The sequence below is a fragment of the Haliotis asinina genome, chromosome 1, assembly GCF_037392515.1.
Source record: "Haliotis asinina isolate JCU_RB_2024 chromosome 1, JCU_Hal_asi_v2, whole genome shotgun sequence".
NCBI classification, from domain to species: Eukaryota; Metazoa; Mollusca; class Gastropoda; order Lepetellida; family Haliotidae; genus Haliotis; species Haliotis asinina.
Genome location: NC_090280.1, coordinates 59870120 through 59886234, shown reverse-complemented (window position 1 = coordinate 59886234; position 16115 = coordinate 59870120). Strand labels below are relative to the sequence as shown.

Here is a 16115-nt window from a genome sequence, read left to right as displayed (position 1 = left end):
GATGTCTAGGATTACACAAATTGTGTCCCTAGGGGATGGAAACTTGTGGTCAGATGTCTGAATGTTGAATTCTCTCTAATTATGTTTGTCAGCTCAAGACACTTGTGTGATTTGCCCAATGTCCAAGACATACAACAATGAGACTTTTCCCAAGTGAACTTGACATACTGTCCTTGAACACAAAATGTTTCAAAATGTGGTCTGTAAATAATCTAGTGATCAAAAATGTAAGCAATATTTACAGTTAATTGAGGGAAGTCTACAAAAAAATTGACCCATTAAGGTCCCTTGTAGAATAGGCCTTCAGGAACCCATGCTTGCCACAAAAGGCAACCATGCTTGTAGGAAGAGGCTACTTAGTGGATTGGGTGGTCTGGCTCGCTAGCTTGGTTGACATGTCGTCAGTTCCCAGTTACACAGATTCCTCATGCTGTTGATCACTGGATTGTCTGGTCCAGACTTGATTATTTGCAGACTGCCACTATATGACTTGAATTTTGCGGAGTCTGGTGTAAAACTAAACTCACTCACGATAAATGATTGAATCTCGGTCCAGTGATGGACATCAGGAGCATTGATCTACACAACTGGTACATGATGGCATGCGTCCCCCAAGTCAGTGAGTCTGATAACCTGATCAGTCACCTCTATCACCAAGGGTTGCCTAAGAATTCTAACCTTAGTCTTTCCAGGTAGCAATGCCAGTAGATACTATTTTTGTATGGATGTCCATCATAAATTCCTTGTTGGTCTTGCAGGTGGTGCAACAAGGTGACCCCGAAAGATCTCGCCATGTGAAGGACCTCGAGGTCAGTAATCAGGAGCTGCAACAGGAGGTCCATGAGCTAGAGAAGGCAGTTCAGAGGACCAAACATTTGGTAAGTTCCACAGTTTCTTGAACAGTGCTTTTACACATATAGCTGTACCACTGAAATTATATTGTCACAGAGGCAAATATTTGTTCAGTCAGACACCCCGTCAGCTATCTGAAGAGGGTTTGACAGTTCTCATCCTGAGTCGTGAGATGACACTGATGACACCTTCCTTGGCCCCTCTTAGTCTTACCTGCTTCTGTCAGTATTTATGAAGCTAGAGTTATATTAGGATGACCTTCATTTGGAAAGTTTTCTCACCTAAAAAAATTTCACAATGTTTTAACTTAAGCATATTAACAACATTGGGGAAGTTGGGTAATCAAGTGGTAAAAGCATTCACTTGTCATGCCGAAGACCTGGGTTCAATTCCCCACATTGTTAAAATGTGTGAACACAATTTCTGGTGTCCTCAGCAGTGATATTGATGGAATATTGCTTAAAGAGGGGTAAAACTTTTTCACTCACTGACTTATAGCAATATATACAATATATGACAGAAAGGGCTCTGTCTAAGAGATTCTCACCTACTTGCACCAAGTGCAACCTAAGATAAAGCTCTTGTTGCACCAGTCAAATTCCTGTGATAATATACGATATGGTATCCATGAGACTGTTAACACAGGGATATAGCTGATCCCAGTTTACATGTCTATAATTACCTATGTTTCAGTGCTGTCGCTATTCAAAGTTTATAAGAAAAATGAGCTGAAATATTTATGCTATTAATGTTAGTCATTGTTGATTTATTTCTCCAAACTTGTTAGCCTCATAACTAGGTTGCAGCAGTGTAAGTAACTCGAACACTGACAAATGTGTTTCCCGAACTGTGACTTGTCTAGAAATAGGTATGAGACTGCAACAATGCTGAAGTTGTTGAAAGCATACGGAACATACATCTGCCAGGCACGTTAGACTGAGTAACCAATTCCTCAGGGAATTCAGTCGTATCTTGAGGCCATTACGCTTAATCACCACAGTCTCTGCAAACCCATGAATGAAGACTGGAAGGAAATCTTCAACCATCAAGGTCAATACAAAAGCAATTTGTTACATGGTATTGACAAGCAGCCACAATTATTACATAATTTAGCGATTATGCTTGACGAGGTAAATTAGCTTTACGCTCACTAAGCAACAACAATGCATGTTATCAACGGCAGCATTATTACATTGTTTACGGTTTGTTTGGAAAAAGCAACGGCCATGTTTGTCCTATTCCACGCTGTAAAAGTCTGGTTTAATGAGGAATAATTATAACTTATCTGCATGAACCATGGTTTGAACATGTACTGCTGGTCTGATGACATCTTATCAATGTGATTCTATTTTGAGCGTGTGCTGTTTATATGAAGACATGCTAAGTGTGACAATATTAAAGCATATACTACTTGCCTTATGACATCTTATCAGCATGAAAAGAACTTCAACCATGTACTATTTGTATGAAGACAAGTTACATGTATGACAAAAACGTGAGCATATATTCTTTTGTTTTATGATACATTGTCAGCGTGAAGAAACTTCAGTCATGTACTATTTGTGTTAAGACACATAAGTATGTCAATACTTAAAGCATGTACTGCTTGTCTGAATACATTTCATCAGTTTGATGGACACTTCTTTGAATATGAAGACAAACATTAGAATGAAGGCATTTCAAACATTTAATGCTTTTGTGACAATTACTATTTTCTGTCATCATGCAAAATTATAAATTTCATCATGGAAACAATAAGAACTCATCTTCATGACAGTGCTCTCATGTATGCTACCATTGTTTATATCTTGGCATTTCACAGTAGGGGCAGGTAACTCTAAGCCATAACAAACTGTGATCTGATTGAGTGAGTGAGTTTAGTTTTGTGCTGCACACAGCAATGTTGCAACTATATGGTAATGGTTCATAAATAATCAAACCTGGACCAAACAATCCAGCAATCAACCGCAGGAGCATGGATCATGGACACCATGACATGTAAACCAAGTCAGAGGGTCTGACCAGAGACCATATATACTGATCGGTATATGGTCTCTGGTCTGACCATCACATTAGTCTTCTCTTACAACAAGCATGGGTTACTGAAGATCAATTCCAACCCAGATCACCAGTGTCAAATATGATCAGAATTAAGTTGAATGTGTCTGATAAAATAAAGTGTATACACTATTAGCTGCTACATAAATTCCAAATGATGTTTCCTTTATAAATTTAGAATCGTTCATATTTACATATCTTAGCTAGTTTATATATACAGGGGTGAAGCCCTGCAGTGTACATCAGTACATTGATAAAGAAATCTCCAACATTAAGTAACAACATGAATTTCACTCCCAATTTGTGCATGTATGCAAAATATAAAATATGTACATATGTATATAATTCAACTGAAGAGCTATCACGTTACCATATGAATACCATATGCTAAATATGAAGCCGGCAGAAAAATAGGAGAAGAGATTCCATGGCCTGGAAGCACCACATAATGGCAAGAAAATGGAGAAAAGGTCAGTTTCATCAATGAGATACGTGAACAACATGCCTTGCATCTTCGGTCCATTTACGAAACTAACACAGCATGCATAAACTACGTCAACTGCCATGCAGTCTTGTTCAGTTACATAAGTAGGGGGTTAAATTTCAGTCACAAAGCAGTCATCCAGAAAGAGTCATCGGCTAGCATGAAGTAAACAGACTCGCTTCCATTACCATGGCCTTTTATTCCCCTGCTAATTGGGATGAGATAAGGGAGATATATGCATCTAATGCCTGAATTAGTGATGGGTTGTGACTGATGAAAGGTTGCGATAATTGAATGGCTGCAGAAAAGATTACCCTTGGTTACAGGATGAAGCTGTGGAAGATGGAAAGCGCAGGGAAACCTTACTATTGGAGACGTTCCCTTTGTTGGTTCAACCTTTGGGATTTTGTAGGATAGGATGAGTTTGATGTCATCGATGCTGTTAAAAGAACAGAAACAGACGCTTGTCCCCCAAGTGAATCTGTTTGATATTTTGATGGAATATTTTCATTTACAATAATGTCGTCCTTTGCTGAAAGAAAATGACCTTTAAGATGTCTGGATGTTGTTCGGTGGGGCAATGGCTACTGTTTCTGGTTTGTATGTCGACATTTGTAATTTCATTTAAATTAGGATTATGGAAATAATTCTGTAACTCTAGTCACTACAAATTAGGTTGCTTGCTGTTTGTTTTATTCATGAAGAACACTGAGCATGGATTATGGTTTGACATGATGGGATTATTCTTTGGTATTAATGTAATACTGTAATATAAGATTTTTGTCAGAAAGTTCAAAGTGTCAGTGATGTAAGAGATTAATTCTAGAGCTTTGATTCATGTGTCAGTTTTTATTTCTTGTTTCTTTAATGCAGAAAAAATGTTCAAGAACAAAAAGACAGAACCATGACATTTTTTATCCCCTTGTAGGCAGATCAAAGAAATGTCATAATTGTCACCTTTGAATGTGACACATGGTTTTAATTTTTAATGGCATTGAGTACTAAACTTCAATATCATGACAGGCTTCTTTTGAAGGCGATTAATAGAAAAGAGATCAGGCATGTATTTGTGTAGTGGTCTCCTGCAGTGAGTGAGCGAGTGAGTGAGTGAGTGACTTTGGTGCCCCCTTGACCACTATTTGATACACATCACAGTTTCTCAGCTTGAGTGAGTGAGTTTTACACAGCTTTTAGCAATATTCCAGCAATATCACAGCAGGGGATACCAACAACGGGCTTCACACATTGTAACCATGTGGGAATCAAACCCAGGTCTTCAGCATGATGAGCGAGCGCTTTAACCACTAGGTTATCACATCACCCATTGTCATTTTGAAGTGAGTGAACTGATTTGATTGTGTTTAGATTTTTTATGGCAGAAATCATTGGTAATGTGGCTAGGTATATGTGCCTGCTAACAGCTATTAATATTATGAACAAATCGCAATGGTTTGGATCCCTGAAATGTTATCAAACAACTGATGTCTCATCTGTTGTCATGGAAACTGAACGTCTATTTTTGAGATAAATCATTGAATGTGGTTGTGATTTATACAATTTGGTATCACCTCTGGTGATCTTAAAAGGTGCTATCATGCTTATAACTCCTATAGCTTAAAATATCCTCACAGCAGTCTTTACCATAAGGTTGTTTATAGAATTGGCGTTAATGCATGATAAAAAGCTTGAGACACGTTTCAAGCTTGGGACCAAATTACCTTTAGCTGATTGACGTTCATGTTGTCAACCTGCTGTTTCTCAAATCCTATCCAGACTTTTTGAGAAAACTAACATGAACATGGACGTACTTTTGACTATAAGGAAATAAGCTGAAATAAGTATGTCACGTTTCTTTTAAAAACGGAACTTTCCTTGCCATACATTTTTAGGCATGATGTGAGACATTACTGAAGTCTAATGAAAAACTGATTTTTATTGAAAGCGTTTCCCATGAAATTAGCACGAAATAGTCAAGGAATTAAAAGATGCTGGTTCGATTTCAGTCCAGGTTAGATGCAAAAATTCCTTTTTCAAATCCCCATGGGAAATCATGAAAACCACATAGCGAAAGCACATCATCCTAAATTACGGATGTTGTCATTAGATGTACATTTCCCACTGACTGAACCATCCCAGTACTGAATCTCATTCTAGAATGATGTATATTTCATGTAGTAGATGACATGTTGAGTCGCTATCTTTAGATACCAGGGCGGCCATTACATACCGTCAGGAAAGGCAGATTTGAGACATACCACAGGAACTAAGGCCAATTACAGCAATTGATGTTCAGTGCAGTATTCTAGCGATCGAAATCGACTTGTGTAATTTTTGCCAAGTCAGCAAAAAATGTTTGGCACGCATTCAATGGTATTGGTGATTTTAGGAAACGTGACTGTATCTCTGATATCATTTAGTATCATTAAGTATCATTAAGTATCATTGCTGGCATAGTTTTTGATATATCATCTCTGTTAAGTCTTCTTTCTTGCTAATTATATTTCATAGAATCTGATCATAAGGATGATGAGTTAATACAATTGTTTCCTTGCTGTGTACAATGCAAATACAGATTAAGTCTCATCTCATATAGGTTTGAGTAAAATGTGAGTTTCACAGGAAAAATCGTACTGTCAGTGTTAAGAGGGTATGACATAAATATTGTTGTAAGTGTTTAAAGGATATGATATCAAACTTGATACAAGTGCTAAGAGAGTATGATATCAATATTGTTGTTTGTAATGATAAGGCATGATATCAAAATTGCTGTAAGTATAAAGAGGCTATGATGTCAAAATTGCTATGAGTGTTAATAGTGTTCAATATCAATATTGCTGTAAGTGTTAAGAGGGCATGCTATCAATATTGCTGTAAGTGTTAAGAGGGCACGTTATCAATATTGCTGTAAGTGTTAAGTGGCCATGTTATCAATATTGCTGTAAGTGTTAAGAAGGCATGTTATCAATATTGCTGTAAGTGTTAAGAGGGCACGTTATCAATATTGCTGTAAGTGTTAAGTGGCCATGTTATCAATATTGCTGTAAGTGTTAAGAGGGCATGTTATCAATATTGCTGTAAGTGTTAAGAGGGCATGCTATCAATATTGCTGTAAGTGGTAAGAGAGAATTGTACCAATATTGCTGTTAATCCAAGTCATCGCTGGCAGTCCGTTTCTATTTCTTTCCCTTTCTCACCCAATCTCCCTCACCCTCTCTTTCTTTCAGTTCTCTCTCTCTGTCCACACACTACCTGTCTCTGCACAGGTGGCTGGGTCCTATCACAACTCTGTCTGCCGGTCCTCATGAATCTGATTATGTAAGGCTTTGTCTGCCTGTGTAAGTGTGATCAATGTAAGCTTTATTCCTGGCATCGTCAAGATCAATGATTCTTATCAGACATGTGTCAGTAAACCAAGAACCTAGCAGTCTCAGCGCTAAGATTGTGATTGCTGACTAGCTCATGCCTGCTTTCATATCCCTGTTGCTTTAATCTATGCTCATGATGTCAATCACTGGGTTATCTTGTCAAGATTAGATCATGTTTGCAATGCCTTCTAGGAGTGTGTATTTCAGGTATGTGATGCAGGTATGTGTATTGTGACATGAACTGCCATATATTGGGAGTTTAAGTGTTGGATGGCAGCACTAATTTGGATGAAGATCCCGTTTTTTACATAGTAAGGCCTTCAAAATAAATGTTATGGTTCTGACTATGGCAGTCCTCAGGCAAGGTTGGACAGTCAGAGAGTTTAGTTTTATTTATATTATCTCTCAGTGTGGTGAGGTAGCCAGATGGTTAAAGTGTTTGTTTGTGACGCCGAAGAACCGAGTTCGAATCTCCACATGGGTACAATGTGTGGTGCCCATTTCTGGTGTCCCCCTGCCATGATATTGCTGGAATATTGTCTAATGTGATGGGAAACTGAACTCATTGGTCTTTCTTGTTACATGGTAGTCAGTACTTTTCTATATTGTAAATATTCATTGGTAGAATGACAGCTGACAAGATGACAGATGGAGCCCGACCACCAGTACAAGGTCAGAAAGGGCAGACAACTCCTTGGAAATAAATCCAGAAGTGATATTTCTCTCTCTCTGGTCACATAACTTCACAAACTCATGCACAACGAGAATCTAATTTGAGATGTCATTTTGTTTGAGTTTAATCTACTTGACACATTGATGTACATAAATCTTGCATTAGAGATGCACTTTATGTGTTTGTCAGCAAAGCTTATTTTTTGTTGTTCAATCAGCATGCAAAGAAAAGGTTGTAATGATTATTTAATACTCAAATCCACAGCCCTGACTCACAAGCTATGCCAACAATGTCTTCTGAATCAATGAAGTAGGTGTTATGAGAAATTTGACCCATGTGAAATTAGGTCACCTTAAGGGCTATGTTATTATGTTGTGTTTGAAGATTAAAATTTTGTATGTAGTTTGTATGCATTTGTATGCATTTGTATGTAAGAATATGGATTTATACAGTCAGAAGAAATAATATCTTAAGCTAATCATCACAAAATATCTTAAGAGAATTTGATGTTTTTCAAGAATGATCAAAATTACACAGTTCACATGGGTACTTTATTCCACAGGGAGCAAAAATGGGTATGTACTCATTATAGCATTGATTGACAGAGGCTAGCTGCACCAAGCTGAAAACCTATGGTGGAACAATACATGTGAATTGGCTATACACAAACTTATTGCTTGTCAGGAAAGAGGCAAGGCAGAAGATGAGTTTAGCTGTCTTGACATAGCGATAAGGGCGTGTGTTCAATAGGCGCTATGCTCGAAGTAATAGATTTCCGTCCCACTGTTTGCAATCCACAACCCAAGGTAAAGACATACACCATGTATATTGCAGTGTTGACACTATTAAAGCTAATTAAAGATTGTCAAGGTTACATATGCATTTCGATATTTGCTGATATTGGCATAGAGTCTTGAAATGGGTCTGAGGAAATTTCTCCTGAATGACATTTAGCCTTCAGTGATGTCAGTTGCTTATTGTGAAATATGTGGGTAAATGTTTGTAGCTAGATAATTAACTGTTTTGTTGTTTGTTGTCATGGAAATATTGGTGTCTTTGATATTTTTATGAAATCAATACATTTTCTTAAGTGCTTCTTGAATTTGGGTTTGAGGAAGAAATGTGATTAAGTTTGAAGTATTTTCCTCTCAACTACTAATTGTTTAGTCATCTTGAGTTCCAGAATTCATCTGGTAAAAACTGTGTACACTCTCAAGATGTAATCATTCAAACCAAGAGCACATCTATCTGACAGAGTTTAAATCAGGAATGTGATATGATATATATGCTACACAAGTTTCTTCAAATATTTTACACCGTCAAAATATTATTTTTTTGTCAGTGAATAAAATATTCAGGTAACAACATCAGTGGGAGGGTAACCTTTCGAGAGAAGAGCGAAAGAGGCCTGGAAAGGGTTATGCAATGTTGTCATGTCAGCCCTCCTGACATGACCTTTCTCTGCTTTTAAAAATCAAATACCTGCAAATATTTGGCACATGTCAAAATACAGTCTATGCCTGTGAATGAAATTAGTAGGTAACAATGTGCAAAGGTAGGGCGCACATTGTAGAGAAGAGCAGAATGAGGGTCTGCAGAGGTTATATAATGTGATCAGGACAGATAAAAGTGGTAAATGAGATAAGTGGTGTAAAGAAATGAGGTAGAGGCAGGATAAATAAGGCATGGCAAAGGTTATGTAATGTGTTCAGGACTGACAAAAGACTCAAGACTTATCTCACCTGAAGCCAGAAATACACAGGCTAGACCTGTGAGGGGTTATGTAATGTGATCAACACAGACAGAACCTACTTGCTGTCTTGTTGTGAGCTGGTGATGCAGAATGGTGTTCATGATTTCAGTTACTGGTTGCCTGGTCCAGACTTCAACTGCATATTGACAACAGTCATATAGTTGGAGTGCTCCAATATTTGACCAACATTCACATCACTATTAAATATACCTGTAGAGATCTGGGTTAGAACTGGTCTTCACAAACCCATGCTCTTCGAAAGATGCAACTAATGAGATTAGCTGTTCTGGACGGACTTGGTTGACACATGTCATTGTGTACCAACTGCTTGGATCAATGTTCATGCTGTTGATCACTGGATTGTCTGGACTATATCTGATTAATTACATATTGCCTCTATGTAGTTGGAATGTTGCTCACTGCAACAATAAACAACAAACAAATATGCTTATTGTGCCAATCCCCCAAACTACCTTGACATTCTAAAGTATAGTAATACTAGCTCCTACTGGTCTGAGTGTATCACATTCATGACCACGTATAGACAAATGCCAGTCCGTGTCGGGACATATAGGGATGTGACTGACAATCCATTGACTTGGGATTCACTGAACGCTCGACAAGCAGACACAGAAGTTGATGTTACACTGTATGGGTTTCCTGAACTTCTGACCCATAGTTGAGCTGGAGTGTTGTGTGTGTTTCTTTCTTTCACCCCTTTGGATAAACATGCATCTGCAACCATTTGTATGCTGAGTTGCTTCCCTTGGTGATACAAATGCAAGGACCTGCAGGTCCTATGTTCATATGTTTCTTTGCCAACTTGTCCCTTTTCCTCATATGGAGAAGATTCACTATGTATTCGAAAGAATAAGCTTTTAAAAGCTAGTTATGTGGGGGGTTTTATTTGGTGTTGCGGAGGATATAGAAATGAGTTCTGTCTGTCTGTATGTCCATCCATGCATCAGCAATACTTTGTCTGAGGCATATTTCTTAAACTGTTTATGATAGCTTAACCAAACTTGGTACATATGTCAAGCATGATACCTAGATGTGCCTTTTGGTCATTAGACCCAGATACGAAGTTTATTTTGGGCGGTTTTCATGGAAACATGACTTAGGCTGTGGCTTTGATGATGTTATTTTGTCTGGAACAGATCTTCCAAACTCAAGCTTTATCAAATTTGGTACACATGTTCACCATGATAGCTTGATGTGCCTTTTGGAAGTTACACCAGTGTGTAAATTGTATTTTGTGGATTCCAGTTTGACTTTGACTGAAATTGATGGTTGTGCTCTTTTCTGGAGCAGAACTTTAAAACTGTTCACTATTCTTCACTTAACATGGCATGTAGGTAGGTCTGGTGGTATAGTGGTGTCTTTTTGTAGATTAATTTCTGAATGAAATAATTTTGTGTTTCCATGGCAGCAAGTTCGACCTTGGCCGAATTTGATGGCAGAGTTCTTTTCAGAGCAGAACAGTAAAACCTTAGAAAAGTTTCCCTCCACTTTACCATGTGCACACCAAGACATTCTGTAATCATAATTAGTAGACATATTCATGAAGAGTATTTTGCAGTTGCAGGTAATATAGATGAGTTTGTCTTCTTGTTCCCTTTGTTTTTCTGAAATTGTTCAGTATAGTTGATGCCTCGTCTGTCCGTCTGTCCGTCACTAATAATTTTGTTTCCAGAGCATAACTCAGAAACCGTTCAATATTTTTAGACCAAACTTGATAGATATAGTAACCTCAGCCTATGGTTGTGCCTTTTGCTATTTACAGATTTTTGGCATTTATATATTTTTTGGTTTTCCCCGGAACATTTTGGTGTTAGTCTTATAGTGGGGTGGGCTTCGTTTCCGGAGCAGAACTCAAAAACTTCTTAATATCTGTCAGTGTTACTCGGTAGATATGTGTGGCAGACCCCAAAGTGGTGCCTTTTGCTATTTACAGGTTTTTATGATGTATTATTTTGTCGGTTCCATGAACACGTTGCTGACTTCGTTTCCGGAGCACAACTCGAAAACCGTTTCATATCTTTCAAAAGATCTTGGCAGATATATGAAACAGATCTTGAAATGGTGACTTTGTTTTAACAGATATATGGCATTTATATTTTTCATGAATTCCATGGAAACAATTCAGACTTGGTCTAAAAACAAAATAAGTAACAGTCAGATGATTTGTCCTTTCAAATATGTTGGGGCTGGGGGTATATGTCATCTTCTGATGACTATTGTTCATAGAGCCGGCATATGATTACAGTAAGCAAGTGAATGAGTGAGTAAATGTCATTGTCTTGGTATAGGTGTTCTTTGGAAATAATGTCAGTATATCTTGTGAGTATTATTTGTAATGTCATGTGTCCTATCTTACCTGGACTGTTGCAAAGTGAATCTGTTTGGTGTCCCTAAATGTCTTCTGAACAAGCTACAGCTTGCTCAAAAAACAGCCATGAGACTCTTTACAGGGACAAGAGAACATGATAACTGAAGTCAGCTCCACTGGTAGCCTGTATCCAGTAGGATTGAGTACAAGATGCTTTTCCCTATGTTTGAAGCAATGCATAGTCTTGCACCACAGTGTTTGCTGACCCTCATGGCCAGCTACAGACCAAGAACTCTTTGTTTGGGTGTTCAAATGTGCCATCATCTCGCCAAGCATCGTCTGGAGACAGGTCCTTTGCAGCAGCTGTAACTAAGCTGTGGAATGGTCCCCACACTGGCATGAGAAACATTCAAGACTTTCCAAAAACGTCACAAGACATATATGTTCACCACAGATGTGCTTGAACACACTTCAGTCTATGTAGAACTCCAATAAGTGCTTTTGAGCAGTGATCACTGGGTACTGGTGCTATGTAAATGCAAAGTTATTAATGCTGATGTTCCCATTGCCGCCTGTAAATGAACCTGTGTGTGGTAAACAAGCTGATATTCTCTTAACAAAATCGTTGTTTCTTTCAGGATGCAGACCTGAAACAGAAAACAGAACAATGTGATATTCTGAAAGCTAGCATAGAAAAACAGAGAGAGCATAATCAAGAATTGGTGAGTACATGCTACCAGTTAACTGTCTATTTTAATTTTTCTTTTTTGTCAACAATTGTATTAAAAACAGTACTCATGTACTAGGATTTGAAGAATTGCCAGCAAGCTTTCAGTGTAGTTCAAATTTTAGATTTTGACTTTTTGAAGACTTAATTAAAATGTTGAATTTCGACACTTTAATTATTTCAAGCCTTGTCAAATATAAAGGGGGTTGTCTTTAAGATTTTGTGATATGCAGAATCTGGTCCTTGTTATTAAGAAACATCACTTGGCACGGCAAACTCACATGAAACATTTATAACTATGTTTTTGGGTCTGTGAACACTATACCTGTGCCCATTCACAACATACCCACTTTAAACTCACTCACAATATACCCTCTTTAAACTCACCCATATTATAACCACTTTAAGCTCACTCACTTGCACACAAAATACCTTCTTTAAACTCATTCCCTCACAACATGCTCTCTTCAAACTCACTCACAACATACCTTCCTTAAATTCACTCATGATATACCCTCTTTAAACTCACTCAGGTCATAACCTCTGTAAGCTCACTCATTTGCTCATTTGCGTTTTGTCCAAAGGCCATGGAGGGAATTCCTGTACACATTGTATTTTCACTAGCTCATTCACAACATATCCTCTTTAAATCACTCACAACATACCCACTTTAAACTCACTCATAATATACCCTCTTTAAACTCACCCATATTGTAACCACTTTAAGCTCACTCACTTGCTCACAAACTACCCTCTTTAAACTCATTCCCTCACAACATGCTCTCTTCAAACTCTCTCACAACATACCTTCCTTAAATTCACTCATGATATACCCTCTTTAAACTCACTCAGGTCATAGCCTCTGTAAATTCATTTACTTGCTCACAAAATACCCTGTTTAAACTCACTCACATCATACCCTGTTTAAACTCACTCACTCACATCATACCCTCTTTAAACTCACTTCATATCCTCTGTAAACTCACAACATACCCTCTTTAAACTCACAACATACCCTCTTTAAACTCACAAGGTACCCTCTTTAAACCCACTCACATCATACCCTCATCCAACTCACTCACAACATACCCTCTTCCCCAACTCACTCACTCACAACATGCTCTCTTTAAACTTGCTCATTCACTTCAGATGAAATCTTTACCAGTGAGTCTAGTTTTGTCCAAATGCCATGGAGGGATTTCCTGAATTACTGTCACATATTCATTTAGGAGGATTTATTTTTGAAGAATACAACACAAATAGAAAAAAAATGAGTATAAAAATTTTATCTTGCAACTTTTCTTTTCTTGTTTGAGGATAGAACAGAGATGCAACTTTTGAGACATTTTGATTTGCAGGAAACCGACCTCAAGACTTCAGAAGCCAGAAATACTCAACTGACGTTTGAAGTAGCCGACCTTCACCACAGATTAAAAGACTACGACAAGGTAAGGCAAATTGTGCTGGTTGTCTGGAAGTCTGTGGGCCTTCTTAGTATTGATTACAAACCCACAGAAGCTTTGATGTAATCATTTTACGAGGGCTTCATTGAATATGATAATGCTAAATCTCATGAGATCAAATGTGTTTAGTCAGTGTGCCCCAGAACAACATTTTCTGCGCTCTGGGTAATCCACCCAAGGTAACTTTGAATGTGTGAGATCGTATCCGAACTGATACCCAGTTATAGATGAGTGAACAGAGGCACCTTCTGAAAAAGATGAACTGCAAAGTGAGACAAATTTAGCCTACACTTTATTGAAGGGTTGGATTGAACCATTAGGAACCATTTTGAATCAGCCTTATTCGAGATAAGGTTCAACCTGTGTTCCTATGTGGTACCCAGTTATGGCTGGGTGGACATACGCTGGTGTTGACAATGGTCACCTGACTCGGGAGACAAAACCAAACCCACTCCACAATCAATGTTTCTTAACTTCACCTGATTTGAGACACTGAGGGATATGCGCACACCTGTGACACATGTCGCATACCACGACGGTGTTTATTGAATGAAATGATGTTAAAAAGAGTTTTTGTTATCTAATTGCCTCAATAGATTGATGCTCATGCTGTTGGTCACTGGATTGTCTGGAATATTGCTCAATGTGGCTTAAAACTAACCTCACTCCCTTCTGTCTCTGTAGGCTTTGGGAATTGGTTGTTGTGAATTGCCAGAAACCCAATATTAAACAATACTGATATTGGACCTCAAATACACATCAAGCCATGACGTGTGTGAAAATGATAAATACCTGGATATCTAATAGGGGGAATACGGTATTCTCAAATAAATCTTGAATACAGAGAATTACACAAATATAATCAGTTATTGATTTGTCAGTGATTGGAGGGATGTTGTTCATTTTCTGATTTGATTGCTCAGCAAAAAAAATTTTTTTTCATCAGAAACATTTTCAAAATTATTTAAAGTGTGGGAGTTGTCAGAAGTTCAATTACAACCAAAACAGCTTTAGGTCGGTTTTGCTAACCAAGGTATTTGTTCAATGTCCATGCTGTTCTACTGCCCCTGAGGAATGAAAACTGGTTGGTCAATGAGAGTGTAATTGAAGCTTTATCCGAAAATCCTGCTGCCTGTCTGAACAAAGTTTGGATACGAAAACATGTTTTCTTAAGTATCAAGGCCACTGACATATAAAAATAGAATCAGTTTTGTCATTACTTGCTTCGGCCACATATTGCCCAGGCATGTTTATTTTCAGGTATGGATGAGCTCTTTCTCAATGTTCAGATTATAAGCAAACGACTCATATTACTATTTATGAAATCTGATTTCCATTTTAAGGGGAGAGAACTCTATCTGGTAGGTTATGCAACTGGGTGATTGGTATCACATGTACTTTTGCATATATCAAGTGTATCGACATATATTTTATATCTGTATCATAATCGGTGCTTTGTATATTATGCTCTTTTTGCCTTTTAACATTTATTATTTGATTGATATTTATATACAGGTGATTGTATGTATTTTCTTTAGTGGAATGTGGATATTTTTCTTTCTGTAAATTAACATTTTGATTAATCTCTTTTCATTTTGATTTAAATTTTAATAAAAAAGTGGATATATGAAACAGTTAATGTTAAACTGTTTGTAACATGGCAAGGAATAAGCTTGTTCTTGTTCAGATTCAAATCCAGTTACAGGTGAACCACAACCCACTGCACTATATTGACAACGATGGTTGTTTTCAGTTGGTTCTTTGTGTCTGTAGCAACTTTTTAATACTATTTTGTCTTCCATGATGATAATATGTGATTATTAATGATGGATGGGTGGAATTGTGTGGAAATGTATTCATGCAAGCATGTATGAACTCAGGTTTCCTTGGCTGAAAATACTCTGTTAATTGACATAAGAGTGAGTGAGTGAGTGAGTTTGGGTTTACGCCACTTTCAGCAGTATTCAAGCAATATCATGGTAGGGGACACCGCATTGTAATCACCCATTGTACCCATGTAGGGAATTGAACCCGGGTTTCCAGCATGATGGGCAAATGGTTTAACCACCAGGCTACCAACTGCTCCTACACCTGAACTGAATGTTTATTATGCTTCATTTCTACCTATGGAGCTGGGTGTTTTGCACATGTTGAAAACAAACTGTAGAAGAACTAAGGTGACCTGTTTTACTTGATTGTGAAGCGATTCACCATGCTATTTACAAAAGTAATATTTAATGCTTAAAAGTTTCAGATGTACAAAATGAACTTGTAAAATTTCTCTCAAAGAAAGGTAATGTACTTTATTCAAAACTATTCATGAATATCGAAACCCCTTAGAACATGTTTCGTTTTGGAAGTAAAAATATACACCCTTTTTGGTCAGCCAATCAATTTGCAGCACTTTTGCT

The 16115-nt window shown here is 37.6% G+C and overlaps 1 protein-coding gene across 19 annotated transcripts in view; it reads left to right on the top strand.

Moving 5' to 3' along the window:
- The window catches only part of LOC137295273 (RIMS-binding protein 2-like), a 257071-nt gene that overhangs the window by 131986 nt on the left and 108970 nt on the right, over window positions 1–16115 (top strand). For 17 of the 19 annotated variants that reach the window (XM_067826618.1, XM_067826658.1, XM_067826653.1 and 14 more), the window contains 4 exons: window positions 759–878; window positions 12153–12236; window positions 13600–13689; window positions 15048–15065. In XM_067826618.1, coding sequence (XP_067682719.1) covers window positions 759–878; window positions 12153–12236; window positions 13600–13689; window positions 15048–15065 — 312 coding nt within the window. The remainder of the gene's footprint in view (window positions 1–758; window positions 879–12152; window positions 12237–13599; window positions 13690–15047; window positions 15066–16115) is intronic. The other 2 variants (XM_067826613.1, XM_067826708.1) reach the window with 1 other exon arrangement.